This window comes from Bubalus bubalis, chromosome 11 (genome assembly GCF_019923935.1).
Source record: "Bubalus bubalis isolate 160015118507 breed Murrah chromosome 11, NDDB_SH_1, whole genome shotgun sequence".
Taxonomy (NCBI): domain Eukaryota; kingdom Metazoa; phylum Chordata; class Mammalia; order Artiodactyla; family Bovidae; genus Bubalus; species Bubalus bubalis.
Window position 1 is genome coordinate 21,000,869 of NC_059167.1, and position 13,882 is coordinate 21,014,750.

General features: G+C 46.9%; 1 protein-coding gene across 1 annotated transcript in view; it reads right to left on the reverse strand.

Moving 5' to 3' along the window:
* The window catches only part of TTC9 (tetratricopeptide repeat domain 9), a 35,541-nt gene extending 21,940 nt beyond the window's left edge, over positions 1-13,601 (reverse strand). The window contains exon 1 of the mRNA XM_006070919.4: positions 13,025-13,601. Within this exon, the coding sequence (XP_006070981.2) occupies positions 13,025-13,445 (421 nt within the window). The 5' untranslated portion in view covers positions 13,446-13,601. The remainder of the gene's footprint in view (positions 1-13,024) is intronic.
* Between the last annotated feature and the right edge of the window lie 281 nt (positions 13,602-13,882).

A 13,882-nucleotide genomic window follows, 5' to 3' on the forward strand; every position in this document is an offset into this window, starting at 1 on the left:
TATTTGCCCGCACAATCTCAGGCCAGAGACATGTCTGCCTAGAACCCCGCAGTTTCTAAATGTTACAAGTCAATGGCTTGACTTATACCCTGAGAAAATGGAAGCAGGCACAAACCTTAGGGGTCCCATGGCCCTTGGTCCTGGAGGAAATCAGCTGCCTTTCAGAGGAAGCCTGGTGGATTATTGTTCACCCAGCCTCGTGGGCCCAGGTAGGAAACACCCACACCAAAGGCTGTCGGTTCACATCTTGCTCACCTCCTCTGCCCTGCAGACACTTAAGAGCTGAGACTTGCCCTGATCCCTCTTTTGCTCACTTGCTTCCCATATTCCCCCAGTCTCCTTTGCTGAGTCCTTTGTCCTCCCCTCTTGCCCACTTTCCTGCCACAGCACTTACTGGAGTAGGAGTTAGATTTACACATGAAAGAGAAAGTGAAGTCACTCAGTTGTGTCAGACTCTTTGCAACCCTATGGGCTGTAGCCTACCAGGCTCCTTCGTCCACGGGATTTTCCAGGCAAGAATACTGGAGTGGGTTGCCATTTCCTTCTCCAGGAGGTCTTCCCAACCCAGGGATTGAACCCAGGTTTCCCGCATTGTAGGCAGACGCTTTACCGCCTGAGCCACCAGGGAAGCTAGATTTACACATAGCCATCACCTATTAAGCATCAGTTATGTGCTAGGCACTGTAGTGGGCATGTGTGCATGTATCCTTTAATTTCAATCATCACAGTCTGATCTGGTGCATATTATTGCTCCCATGCTATAATGGAAACAGAAGCTTGTCAAGATTGGGACTGTACCAAGGTTAATGGAGGAGTAGATGGGAAGTCAGGGGTCAAAGCCAGACCCTCTTATGCTAAGTAAAGTTCCTTTCCATTAGGCCTCCTTGCCCTTAGGTTTTCTGGGGTCTAAGTCTGTGCCCGCCTGTTTCTCTGTGCTTCTCTGCTTCCTCTCTTCACCCCACTACCCCATTTTCACTGGCACACACAGGGACACAGCCTTTCTCTCCCTGGAGGTGTCAGAGACACAAGTTCCAATGACCAGGTGGCATCTGCAATCTGAGGTTCGGGTCCATTTGAGAAAGGAGCTAAGTTCTGACTCCGCACAAGCAATAGGCCCAGAATCACATCCTGGTCCAGATGTGCTCAGGACCTGGCCGAGACTCCTCAGGGCTCTCCAGTCTTAAGCCAAGGGTAGCAACTCTCCGAGATGCTACAGCTTAGTTAGCAACTGTTTCCTGAAATGCTTGGCCCCACCACTCCCAGCTCATTTCTTAAAAGCCTTTTACGGGCTCCATCTGAACTTCCTGGTCTAAGGTAGCTAGTTTTGCCAGATTTCCTAGGGTGAATGACAGCCTGCTAAGAATCAAAGTCTGAATTTTGGAATAATCTGAGAAGATCTAGCAGCAATAGGTAATATCTGGTGCCATCACTTTAGATTCCATCGCCCAGGTAGTATTTTAAGGAGGCTTCCAACCCCACTCTCGTTCCTCTCAGAGACCCTCTGTCTGACTCTCACTCTGCAAGACTGTGGGTTCCTTTATTTTGGTTTACCTTCATATTTGCAAGGTTACCTTGGAAATCTTGGTTGAGATCTTTCATGCCTATTTGTCAGCACGTATCAGTAAACTAGAACAAAAGGGAGCTTGTTTCCTGTTTCCTTTCTAAATCTGCTTGCTTCCAGAAGAGAGAGAGGCTAGAGGAGAGTGGGGGTGGGGTGGGGACACTAGACAGTTTTCAAAATCCTAGACGGCTCAACACTTCTGAAAGGGGACTTGGAGGGCATCTGACCCAACACCTTGCTGTTTACATATGAGGAAACTGAGGCTCGGAGTGACGTGACCTTTCCAAAATCACAGTGCAAGTGAGCAGCAGAGTCTAGATGAGAACCCTGCTCCCACAACCCCATGCCATGTTTTGAGGAGAACACAGTGGGTTTGAGATTTAACAGCCATGGCAAGCATCCAATAAGGATCTGATGAGCCAGTGAGCTTCCTTCCGGGTGCTGTTTCTGAGCTACTGACAGGGCAGGATTTCCTAGACTCAGGGGCCGAAAAGAATCTTGGTCATGGACCACCGATACGGTCCCTTCCTCTACACCAGAGGCACATCACAACTGCTCAGGACCAGTCTGTATCACAAGCTCTGACTCAACTTTCTTCCCTATCTCACCAGCAGATTCACACCATCACTCATGTGCTGCCATCCCCCTGCTGTGGGGGTACCATGCTGCCAGGACCTAGCCCTGTGTGTGCTTTGGGGTGATGGGCACTGCAGAAAGGATAAGTCATAAGATGGGATAATAAGAGAAAGTTTGGGGCCTGGGATAATTTTGCTTGACATCTTATGTGTCACATTCTGACATGATTAGACAAGACTCAGGTAATATCCAGAACAGCATTAAAAATTATGTGTATAAGGTGGGGTTTTTTTAGGGGGAAAATAAAAGAAGCAAAACTATGCATAATCTTTCCACACAGATAATCCTGTCATCGTTTTTCGTTAAAAATAAAAATAATAATGCATATACTTAGAAAAGTCATACACTATAGAAAGATTTAGAAGAAAAAGTTAAAAAAGGAACACAGAGGAACCTTAAATGCATATGACTAAGTGAAAGAAATTAGACTGAAAAGGCTACACACTGTACGATTCCAACTATAGGACATTCTGGAAAAAGCAAACGATGGAGCCAGTAAAAAGGTCAGTGGCTGCCAGGGGTTGGGGTGGGTTAAGAGATGACGAGGAAGCACATGGAGGACGTTGAGGGCAGGGAAAGCACTCTGTATGGCACCACTGTGACAGGGGCATGTCATCATACACTTGTCTAAGTCCACAGAATGTACAACAGGAGAGAGAACCTTGAAGTAAACCATGCACTTTTGGTGATCGTGCTGGGTCAATACAGATTCACCATCTGTAACAAACATACCACTCCAGGGCAGGTTAGGCATGTATGGGAGCAGGCAGTATACGAGAAATCTCTGTTCCTTACCCTCAGTTTTGCTATAAATCTTTAGGGTTAGTCGCTCAGTCATGTCCGACTCTTTGTGACCCTATGGACTGCAGCCTGTCAGGCTCCTCTGTCCATGGGATTCTCCAGGCAAGAATACTGGAGTGCGTTGCCATTCCCTTCTCCAGGTCTATAAACCTTTAATTGCTCTAAAAACAATGAAGTCATAATCATCAAAAAGAAAAGGAAAAACGTCCAGTTCTGTATTCAAACGAACAGCTTCACTTGCATAATTCAGATAATCTTCTTGAAAGCAAATACTGTACTAGTGTATATGCTGATGCTAGTTTATACTTTTTAAACACTATTCTGCATTCTGCCTTTTTTCAAAAAAGGTTTTTATTTATTTATTTTTGGCTGAGCTGGGTCTTCGTTGCTGCATACAGGCTTTCGCTGGTTGTGGTGAGTAAGGCTACTCTCTAGTTGTGGTGCGTGGGCTTCTCTTTGCGGTGGCTTCTCCGGCGACAGAGCACAGGCCCTAGGCGTGCAGGCTTCAACAGTTGCAGCAGGTGGGCTCAGTAATTCTGTGTCTGGGCTCAGCAGTTGCAGCTCGTGGGCTCTAGGGCACTGGCTCCGTAGTTGTGGTCCATGGGCTTAGTTGCTCCGTGGGATGTGGAATCACCTCGGGCCAGGGATCAAACCCGTGTCCCCTGCATTGGCAGATGGATTCTTAACCACTAGACCACCAGGGAAACCCCTGCCTTTTCACGTAATGATAGATTTTGGAGACTGGTTCCTATCCATCCACATAGAGCTCTCCCATTCTGGGTAATGGCCACCCAGTTTAGAAAGAATGGAGAATTATTCTTTGCAGAGCGGGAAAGGACCTCCGATATTCTGGACTCCAACCCTCAGACATCAGAAAACTTGAAGCAAGATCCTTTGATTCCAGGCAGCTGACCAGTGAGAGACAGAACTTGCTGTCTGTATCACTCCATCAAGTCACACTTCTGCTGTGTTCTCGATGGGGACGTCTGAAGACAAGTGAGGGAACTTGGCCTGCAAAGAACGGCCGTCACATTCTTCTCATCAGAAACACTTTTGTTTTATTAGCAAGTGCTTTTCTTTTTGTGGATGACCTGCATTTGGGGAACTGTTTGAGTGTGTGTGTTTGAAACAAAATGGGATAGATACTGAATGTAGAAACCATGCATCAAGAGACTTTTCCTAGTATCTACTAGGGATACTATTCAAGGATCCCTTTGAAAATTGTTAGAATTAGTGGGAATTTCCTTCACTGGGCAGTTCCCTCTTCTTATTTCTTTTTATTTTATGTCTATCTATTATTTACTTGGCTGCACCAGGTCTTCACTGTGGCATGGGATCCCGTTCCCTGACCAGGGATCAAGCCTTGGTCCCCTGGCATTGGGAGCATGGAGTCTTAGACACTGGACCACCATGGTATTCCCCTCACTTCTTTTTTTAAAAAATAATTTTATTTATTTATTTTTGACTGTATGGGGGTCTTCATTTCTGCGTGGACTTTTCTCTAGTTGCAGAGAGCAGGGGATACTCTCCATTTGTGTTGCACAGGTTTCTCACTGTGGTGGAGGCTTCTCTTGGTGCAGAGCATGGGTTCTAGGGCACTTGGGCTTCAGTAGTTGTGGCACATGGGCTCATTCACTGTGGCTCCCAGGCTCTCGAACACAGGCTTAAGAGCTGTGGTGCCTGGGCCCAGTTGCTCCACCGCATGTGGGATCGTCCCAGACCAGGGGTCGAACCCGTGTCTCCCGTATTAGCAGGTGGGCTCTCCACCACTGAGCCACCAGGGAAGCCCCCCACTTCTTTTTTCTATTTTTCTGTCTTTCTCCTAAACACCCCCATTGACTTCAAAGGCTAACTTATACTTCAATACTTTATAGTTTATAAAGTACATTCATACATTATCTTCTTGCTTCTCACCCTTACCCTGTGAGTTAAGCTGGCATGATTATACCCATTTAGCAAGTGAGGAAACTCAAGACTAGAGGTCTTGTGACCAGATTAAGTTCACGTATGTAGTGAATGTGCCACCAGCTGTCACATGAGTCTCCTTCAGTTCCCGTCCCACTATACACAGAGCCAACTGGACTGCTTACTGCTGGGGGAGGGGTTGTTTTCATTTCTTGGGACACGAGGTTTTGGATCCCAAAGTTAGAACTTATCAGTCAGTCACAAAAACACAAACTTAAAAATAAATACTACTTTAAAGGATGTTAGGAGAGCAAATGTTCCATGCCACACAGAATAATATTGTGTCCAATCTCATTTAGCACTTAAACCGGAACATATTTTTAAATGATGGGATCATTACTCTCATGACATTAAAACTGACCAGGTCTGCAGTAATGCATTTGGACAAGTCCAGATGTTCCTCTTCTAGTGGGTCATTTTCCTTATTGTATCCACAAAACTGATCACTGAAAAAGTAATGGCTGAAATGAATTCCTACTCTTAACAGATCCACTTAAATTTCTCAAGACCTCTTAACTAGAATTTACACACTCTGGATAGAGGGGCATAACACGGTTCATTAGAAATTGTGACTCATCAGATTCTTATTCCTCTCTGTCCGTATAAATTCAAGTCTCCTTCCTAGTGACATAGAACCTGGTGCAGAGTACAGGACACTTTCCCCTTAACCACCCAGGATGGTCATGAAATGGGAATCCTAAACATACAAGGCACATCACGGTAAAAAAAAAAAAAAAAAAGTAGTGACTTTTTTTTCATTAAAATAAAAAGAGGAATAATTTACAGACGACAAAACTGGAGGATGGGCAAGCGAGTTGCCCTAAAAATGTCAAGGGTTTCCCTTGTTACACTGATGAGATGTATTCTGTGTTGCTTCAAAAGGTAGATAGACTACGAATGGATCGATAGAAATTTCCAGGAGGCAAATTTTTGTACCTAAGAAAGAAACTTCTAAAGATGGAGGGTGTGGGGTGAGTGTTTAGAATTATAGGCTTTCAAATTAGGGACCTGGCAGATGAGAAATTCCAGTTTGCCATATACAACTATGTGACCACGGGCAAGGGACTTAACTGTTCTGAGCTTGGATTTTCTGTCTCACAAAGTTATATAGGTATATATGTAAGTTCAGTGACCTTGTCTGTGTACCCAGCTCTCAAGCCCAGTGTCTAGCGCCTATTAGTTGCTCAATTAATATTAATGAAATGATTGAATTTCTTGTATCCTTTATATGAGACACATGCTGGGATAAGCATTTTCATTCCTTTCAAACACATTCATGGAAAATCTACTGGATGCCAGAAACTGGGCCCTCACGGCAGTCTTTACTGCCATTGCTGTGACTTTCATTATCATTGTAGCTGTTGTTTTGTGGTGGTGGTTGCTAAATAAGTCACTTTAGGTAGTGGTGAGTATCCCTATTTTTGGAAGTGTCTAAGCTCATGTTGATGACAAGGTGGTGATGTTGACAAGGAAATTCACACACCACTGTAAGGGTCATATCCAAATCTGAAATCATAATTCTGATTTTACATAACACTCAAGCTAGCTAGTTAGCACTTCCTTAGCACTTTCATTTTTTACACACAGACACACTGCAGAAGGGAAACCTTTGCTCCACAGTCTTCCTCTGTGTAATGTTGTCTGTAATTTGAGTGCTGTTTTAAACTCCTTTTGGCTGAACAAGAAGAGAAGGTCCACTTGGATACATTTCAACCCAAGACTCTTCTGATTCAAGTCAACTCTCCTTGGCACTACACATCACATTCTGCTTCCTTTTTTTTTTTTTAATTTAAGTATAGTTGATTTACAAATGTTGTGTTACTTTCAGGTATATGACAAAGTGATTCAGATATATATATATATATATATATAATAATTTTTCAGTATAGTTTATTATAAAATTTGGGAACTGTTGGTTTTGAGTCCTACCAGACATGGCATCATTTTGTTGCTGATATGAAAATGTGTATGCATGCATAAAAGGAAGATAATGAGCTTTACCCTGCTAATAATAATTTCAAGGCAATATGAAATCCATGAGGAAGACTGTATGTGCCTGCTAAGTGGCATCAGTCATGTCCTACTCTTTGCGACCATACGGACTGTAGTCTGCCAGAGCTTCTCTGTTCATGGGATTCTCCAGGCAAGAATACTGGAGTGAGTTGCCATGCCCTCCTCCAGGGGATCCTCCCAACACAGGGTCAAACCCACGTCTCTTTCATCTCCTGCATTGGTAGGGGTATTTTTTACCACTAGCACCACATGGGAAGCCCATAAACACTTTTAATCATATGTAGTATTATCTTTGGCCTTTTTTTTTTTTTAAAGTACCTTCCCCACTGACACACACATCTCATACCGCATGGCTTGCAGAATCTTACTTTCCCAACCAGGGATGGAACGTTGGTCCCTGGCAGTGAGAACACCACATACTAACCACTGGACAGCCAGGGAATTCCCTTAGCTTTGGCTTTTTTAACATCTGGTACATTGTCCATGCTAGAGCCGTGGCTGCTGCTATGTGATTGGGAATGGACCACAGTATCATCTTAGTGACAATCTGGTCCCAGCATGGACATCTGATTTCCCAAAGCCAAATATCTGGAAATTAGGAAATTTCTGGTTAGTTGGGTGAAACACTGGGTTTTCATCCTAGTTGTATGCAGGAGGTACAACCTGGTGATGAAAGAAAACAGCTGGCAGGAGAGAATGTTCCATCTCATGGGTCACTCCCAACCTGTGAAGCTCTGGGAACAGTTTCTGGCTGCTGTACATCTTGGCCTTCCTGTCCACCCTGCAGCAAGTTCCTGTGACTTGGATGAGGCACTCCCCTGCATTTTGGCTATAAGGACTCTTACTTCAAGATGTCCTAGAGAGTTGCTGGCTATGAGCCATCCAACTCACTACTTTCGTAGATAAACTAAGGAACTTTAGAATCCACTTTAGAAACTCAGCCTGAAGTCTACATTTGGCATATTCTTTTCTTGAAAGCATTCTACAAGTTTAAATTCTCATATTCTTTCTTGGAAGATGATCTTCAAAGCCATGTTTACAGGCCTAAGATTTATTGGTCAAGGGGATGCCCGAGGACCAGCCTCGGGTCAACAATGGCTTGGCGGGTCAAGCTCTCCCATCCAGATGGCAAGATCTTGGCTGAGCATCTTAACATGAAACCTCTCTCTTCTTTCCCCTTCCTTTGCCAGTTCTTATCCCAACAACTCATCTTCTGGTTACCAGGTTACTGCTTGTCTCTAGCTCTTGACCTGTTCTTTTAACAACTGATTCTTGCATTCGTAATTTATCCATCTTCATGCTCAGTCCTTTGGTTCCCACACCGATTTCTGTCAGGTACCTTTTGTCTTAGAATCTGCCTCAGAGTCTGTATCTAATTTTGTCCACCTTAGATGCATGTGCTCAATCATCTACTGGTGTCCCACTGTGGGGTGGCTTCAAGGGTACAGTCACACAGGACCCATGTTCAGAAGGTCCTTGTATTTGATTTAATGCTCTGCTGTTGACTTCTTGAAATTCTTATTTTATCTTTGAAACTATGTTTTGGAAGGCTTCCCTGGTGTCTCAGAGGGTAAAGTGTCTGCCTGCAATGCCGGAGACCTGGGTTTGATCCCCGGGTTGGGAAGATCCCCTGGAGAAGGAAATGGCAATCCACACCGGTACTCTTGCCTGGAAAATCCTATGGACAGAGAAGCCTGGTGGGCTACAGTCCATGGGGTTGCAAAGACTGAGCACCTTCACTCTCTTTCTTTCTTTTGTAAGTGAAGCCCAGTGGGATAATGGAGCATGAACATGATCAGAAGAGAGGCACAAACACTCTTTGCAACCCCATATAGTACCTAGCATTCACAGTGCCCCATAAGCATACAGTGGTTCCACGATGAAGGGGAGTTCAGCAAGCATAAGGTAAGGGTGCTTGGTCTATAACTAAGTAAGCACCTACACTGACAGCCCAAAGAGGCCAGGCTTTCCATTCAACCCAGAAATTGCTTCAAATGCAGAAAGGAAGCAACAGTGTTCTACGAAACACAAATAACCTAAAACCCCAGCATATCCTTTCTTGCTTAAGTTACTTCCCTGTGCTAGCCAACCACTTAGGCTGAAAATGATGACAGAGAAGGAAAGATTTGGGTGGGAGTAAGGAATAGCTCCCTTTCCTTTCCTTACTCATCAGAAAGGCAAGATTGGTAAAGAGGGCACAAAAAAAGTATGCATATAAAAAGTGAAATAAAAGCAGTTGAGTTCATTTTGTCAGCATTTCCACAGTTCCAGCAGGAATAAAGTACATATGCGTGTACCAACTGCAAAATGTGAACTGTGGAACTTATGTGATTTCACATACCAGTTAAGTGCTCTTGTATTTCCACTTAAAACTGGCACTGCACACTATAAAGGTGAATGGCTAATTCATGCCAATCCTTTAAAATTATAATTTTCTCATAATGACATTAAATAGCAGATAAAAACACCATGTCGAGAGAGATCATGAAAGGGGAAAAGCTTTATCTTTTAAGACCTTTAAGGACAATTTTCTTCTGCTTTTTGAAGAAGGAGCCCACATTTTCATTTTCCATTGGGCCCCACAAATTATGTAGCTGGCTCTGGTTCTATGGCTTGAAGATAAAACAAGTACTGATAAAACTGACTCTCATCCAGGACTTTTTCAGGTGTGACTTATTTAGGCCGTGTCATTCCCCTCTCCTGGGACTTTTAATTCAATAGAAATTACCTGCCCCTTTGGTAAAACAAATAAAACTCCTCCCAAACATAGCTCTAAATGGATAGGAAGATGGATATAAAATAATGTGGTAGGGACTTATACAAAGTCACAGGGTGTGCCAGGGATAGGGGCCTAAGCTGACTCTCATCTAGCCTTCAGATTCAATGCCATGGCCTGCCAGCATTCATCTCCACTGTGAGCATCTGAGTCTTGAACATCATTTGAAAATACCCACAAAGTCATACATTACAACCTTTTGATCACATCCCAGCTGGGGCCCTCACAATCCCACAGGAACAGATGTAAAGCAAAAGGCTCTGTCCTTCAAGACCATTCCAAGGCCCCAGGGGAGCCCTGTGTCTTGTTTGAGGTCAATGGGAGTCGATCAGTTGGCCAGTATATGCCTCTTTTGTAGCCTTGGTAAGAATTACATGTCTACATCTCCCCTGGCAGGTCAGAATATCTTTTCTAATCATTGTATCAAAATCATTAGAAATTCTGAAGGAAGAAGATGCTGCCTATCTTTTCCCTTGAATTTCTTAGAGAATAAGACATGTACAATCAAATCGAGAAGTCTTGCACCACTGGCCAGATCCCTACTAATCAGAAGGAAACTCTAAGCCAGAACAGACCACAACCATAGGCACCTTGCAAATTGCCTGCATACCCTTCAAATGGTCACTTGAAGTCATCTAAATGGATTTTTAGGTGACTATCTCTTAGCAGATTCTAACTGCCCACTTGCTCTTCTCTTGGGGCCTTCCATGCAGAGTGCAAGGACCACCTGAACCTAGATTTCCTCCAGAAGCCTCACAACAGTTTTTGTTTGGTGCTGAGTTGCCCTTAGCAACATGGCCTAATCCTCCAGGTATTTCTGAGCTAGTCCATGTTGCTTCTAAACCCCAAAGCTCTTCCTCTATGCACAGCTGTGTAGAAGGACAGATTCTTGAGAGGACCAACATCTTCAGACTGTTCCTACCTGGAGCCCACTGGGTTGCTCAGCCAGCACTGCAGCCCGGATGGAAGGGCCAGTTGCCTTTTTGCCAGAACAAACTTGCAGTTGCTATCTCTTCCCTTCAATCAGGCACAGGGGGAAAGATTATCTTACAGGCCACACTGCATTGCTCTGGTCTTAACAACAATAATAGGGACCATATTTCTTCATCTTTGCATCAAATGATCATTGTAAACACGTATTTAACATTTTTAGGTTGCCCTTGAAAATAATCTTCACAAAAAGATTTTAGTGAAATGTAAAAAATGCTCTGATAGATACAATGGCGACTGGGCATAAAAACAGGACGCAGGAGGTCCTTCACTTTGTAAACAGTTTACATTTAAGTAAAGAAAAAGATAGAGGAAGGAAATATATCACAATGGATTTCTTTAGGTTGCTGTGACCATAGGTAATTTTGCATTTTCTAAAAGAAAATACATTTGATAAGCATGCATTACCTTTGCAATCCATAAATTATGAATATTAATAAGTGGTGAGCACTGGAACAAGCAGCAGAAGGGGAAATCTGCCGTTGCTACTTTCCATTCTCTCACCACTAAAGTTTTCCAGAGTGTGTGGGGGGGTGGGCGTGGACGTGGAGGAACTGTCCAGATCTTAGCCCCACCCACTGGGCTGGCCTGACCAAGGAAGACACAGCTTCAGTTTCACCATGGAAATGTAACCACATTGGGGTAGAAGGTAGGCTGTGCTAGCCATAGGCTGGCAGCCAATAGCATGGGGTGAGGGGCAACCCTAGAATGCCCATGGAAAATACTAAATAGAAGACTCTACTGCCAGTCTGAAATCACTGCATTAGTGATTTCTCCACCCATGGCCACTCTGCCCTTTACATTCATCAGGCAGTAGTGAATATGCCAGAGACTTGCGGGAAAGGAAGGGAATCACGATGTGCCTTGTGATTGACTGAAATACATCTATGCCACATTACTACTACTTTACCTGCTGCAGTTACCAGTAGGACTGCCATCAGCAGCACCATCCCCACCGTCGCTACTACTACTATTATTATTAATCCTTTACGTGTGTAAACTACTTAACGAATTCCAAAGTGCCTGGCTCTGCCTGATTAAAGTTGACCCTGGATATAGCCTTATGGAAGCAGAGGTAGGCAGGCACTAGAGACATCCAAGGGAACAGAGCGGACTGGCACTTAGAAATAGAGCACAATTATCCACACATATTTTTCATCTCCCAATTGTCTGGCCTCCAGACAAATCCATCTCCAGCCACACCCATTCTCCTCACCTAACTCTGCGCCAACTGTTCAGAGCTAAAGAGTTTGGGCAACTTCAAGGGTTAGGGACCAGGAGTGATGGCCTTTAATTTGATCAGAGGAGGTGGGTCATTCCCAAATCCCACCAGATGGGGTGGGAGAAGACCAAAGACTGCTTTTCAAATATAAGGCCTCTGCCAACCTCTTCCACCTTCTCTCAGGAAGGCCCTGGAATGACCCAGACTCCTCCGTTTTTAGAGACTTTAAAATTTCCTGTTAATTTTTAAAAATGCCCGACTTTGACCTTAATCTCCAAAGTGTACTTGGGAATTTCTTATCCCAATAAAAGGACTCCCTTTTCCTCAAAGCCTGGCAGCCAGCTGGTGTGAGAACCAGTGCTAAACGGAGTGGGGGGCGGGGTGGGGGCGAGAATGGAGCACAGCTCAAGCCCAACCTTGAACTAGTTTCCCTTTGAGATTGCTCTCTTCACCTGGCAACCGAGGCCCCAGCAGAGCTCGGAGAGAAGAAAGTGCATTTTGGAATCCATTTTGCTTGAGATGCTGAAAGCATCGTAGCAAACTGCCCTTTGCCACTGGGGCCAAAGGGACTCGGGCAAGGACTTGACTCTGAGATGCGGTCAGCTGGGGGGAAGGTGAGGGCCAGCTCTGGTGTCAACGATCCCCGAGGCCAGCAGCCACCGGGCATGCGGTGGGTGCGGGTGGCCCACCCCGGGTGCCGCTTCCCGCATTTGGACCCGGGTCCACTGGTGAGCAGTAGTAGCAGCAGTCGCCGCCAGGCCGGCTGGGTCCCCATCTGTCCGTCCAGCTATTTATAGGCGAGATTTACGAGGATGCGGGGCAGGAATGCGGGATGACCACGAGTTTCAAAAGGTTTAATCCTAAAAGTCACACTTTTTCCAAAGCGTCCCCCCCTCCTGGGTTCTCCTTCCCGGAGCGGCACGGTCCCCGCGAGGGAGTGCGGGGCGCGGCGCGGTGACCGGAGGACCGGGGCCAGAGAATAGGGACCAGCTCCGGGCTGGAGCCGGGGAGGGCAGAGGAAGGAGGGGCCGGGAGCGCGGCGCGGCGCGGTGCAGCTCACCTGCCAGGCTGTTGTAGCAGTCGATCTCGATGGCTTCCACCGTCTTGCTCTGCTCCTCCGAGAGGCGACCGGGGTTGGGGGCCCCGGCAGGGGAGGCCCCGCGCGAGTCCCGTTCCCGTTCCCCGGCGGCCGGCAGCAGCCCCTTCAGCTCCAGCAACGCCCGGTGGTATTTGCCGATGGCTTCGCGGAATTTCTTATCCTTGTAGCACTGCGCCCCTTGGCTCTTGAACTCGTGCGCGCGCCGGATGAACTCGGCGGGCTCGGCCGCCGCCCCAGCCTGGCCCCGCGCCGGGGTCGCTCCGCCGCCGCCGCCACCGCCGCCGCCCGGGACGCACAGCGGCGGCTGGGGCCGCTGCGCCTCGCCGGCCGCGGGCGGACTCGGGTTCCCCTTGGCTCCGGCCGCCGAGCCCTTCCTCTCCATTCGGCCGCCGCCCGGCGCCGCCGCGCCCTCCCGGGTTTAAACGCGGCGGGCGCCGGCCCCGCGCCTGGAGAGCTCGGCCGCGGCCGTGACACCTCGCGGCGGTCCGTCGTCCCGCACTCCCATTCTCCTCGCCAGCTGCGGGAGGCTGCTCTCTCCTCCTCCTCCTCCTCCTCGGATTGCCTTCCCCTCCTTCCCTCCGCCCTTCCTCCCCCACTCCCGCGCCGCCCGCCCTCCGCCTCGCCCTCCTCCCCTCCCGCAACCTGCGGTCGGCGGCGACCTGGCCCCGGCGCGCTCCGGGGCTAGCGGTGCCGGGGGTCGGGGGCCCCAGGGGCTTGGCGGGGATTGTCGCTGACCCGGAAGAAGCTTGGCTCGCCTGAAGGAGGGGAGGATTAGTGACAAAGACGAGCCCTTTCTTTCCCATTCAATCCAGCCCTCGG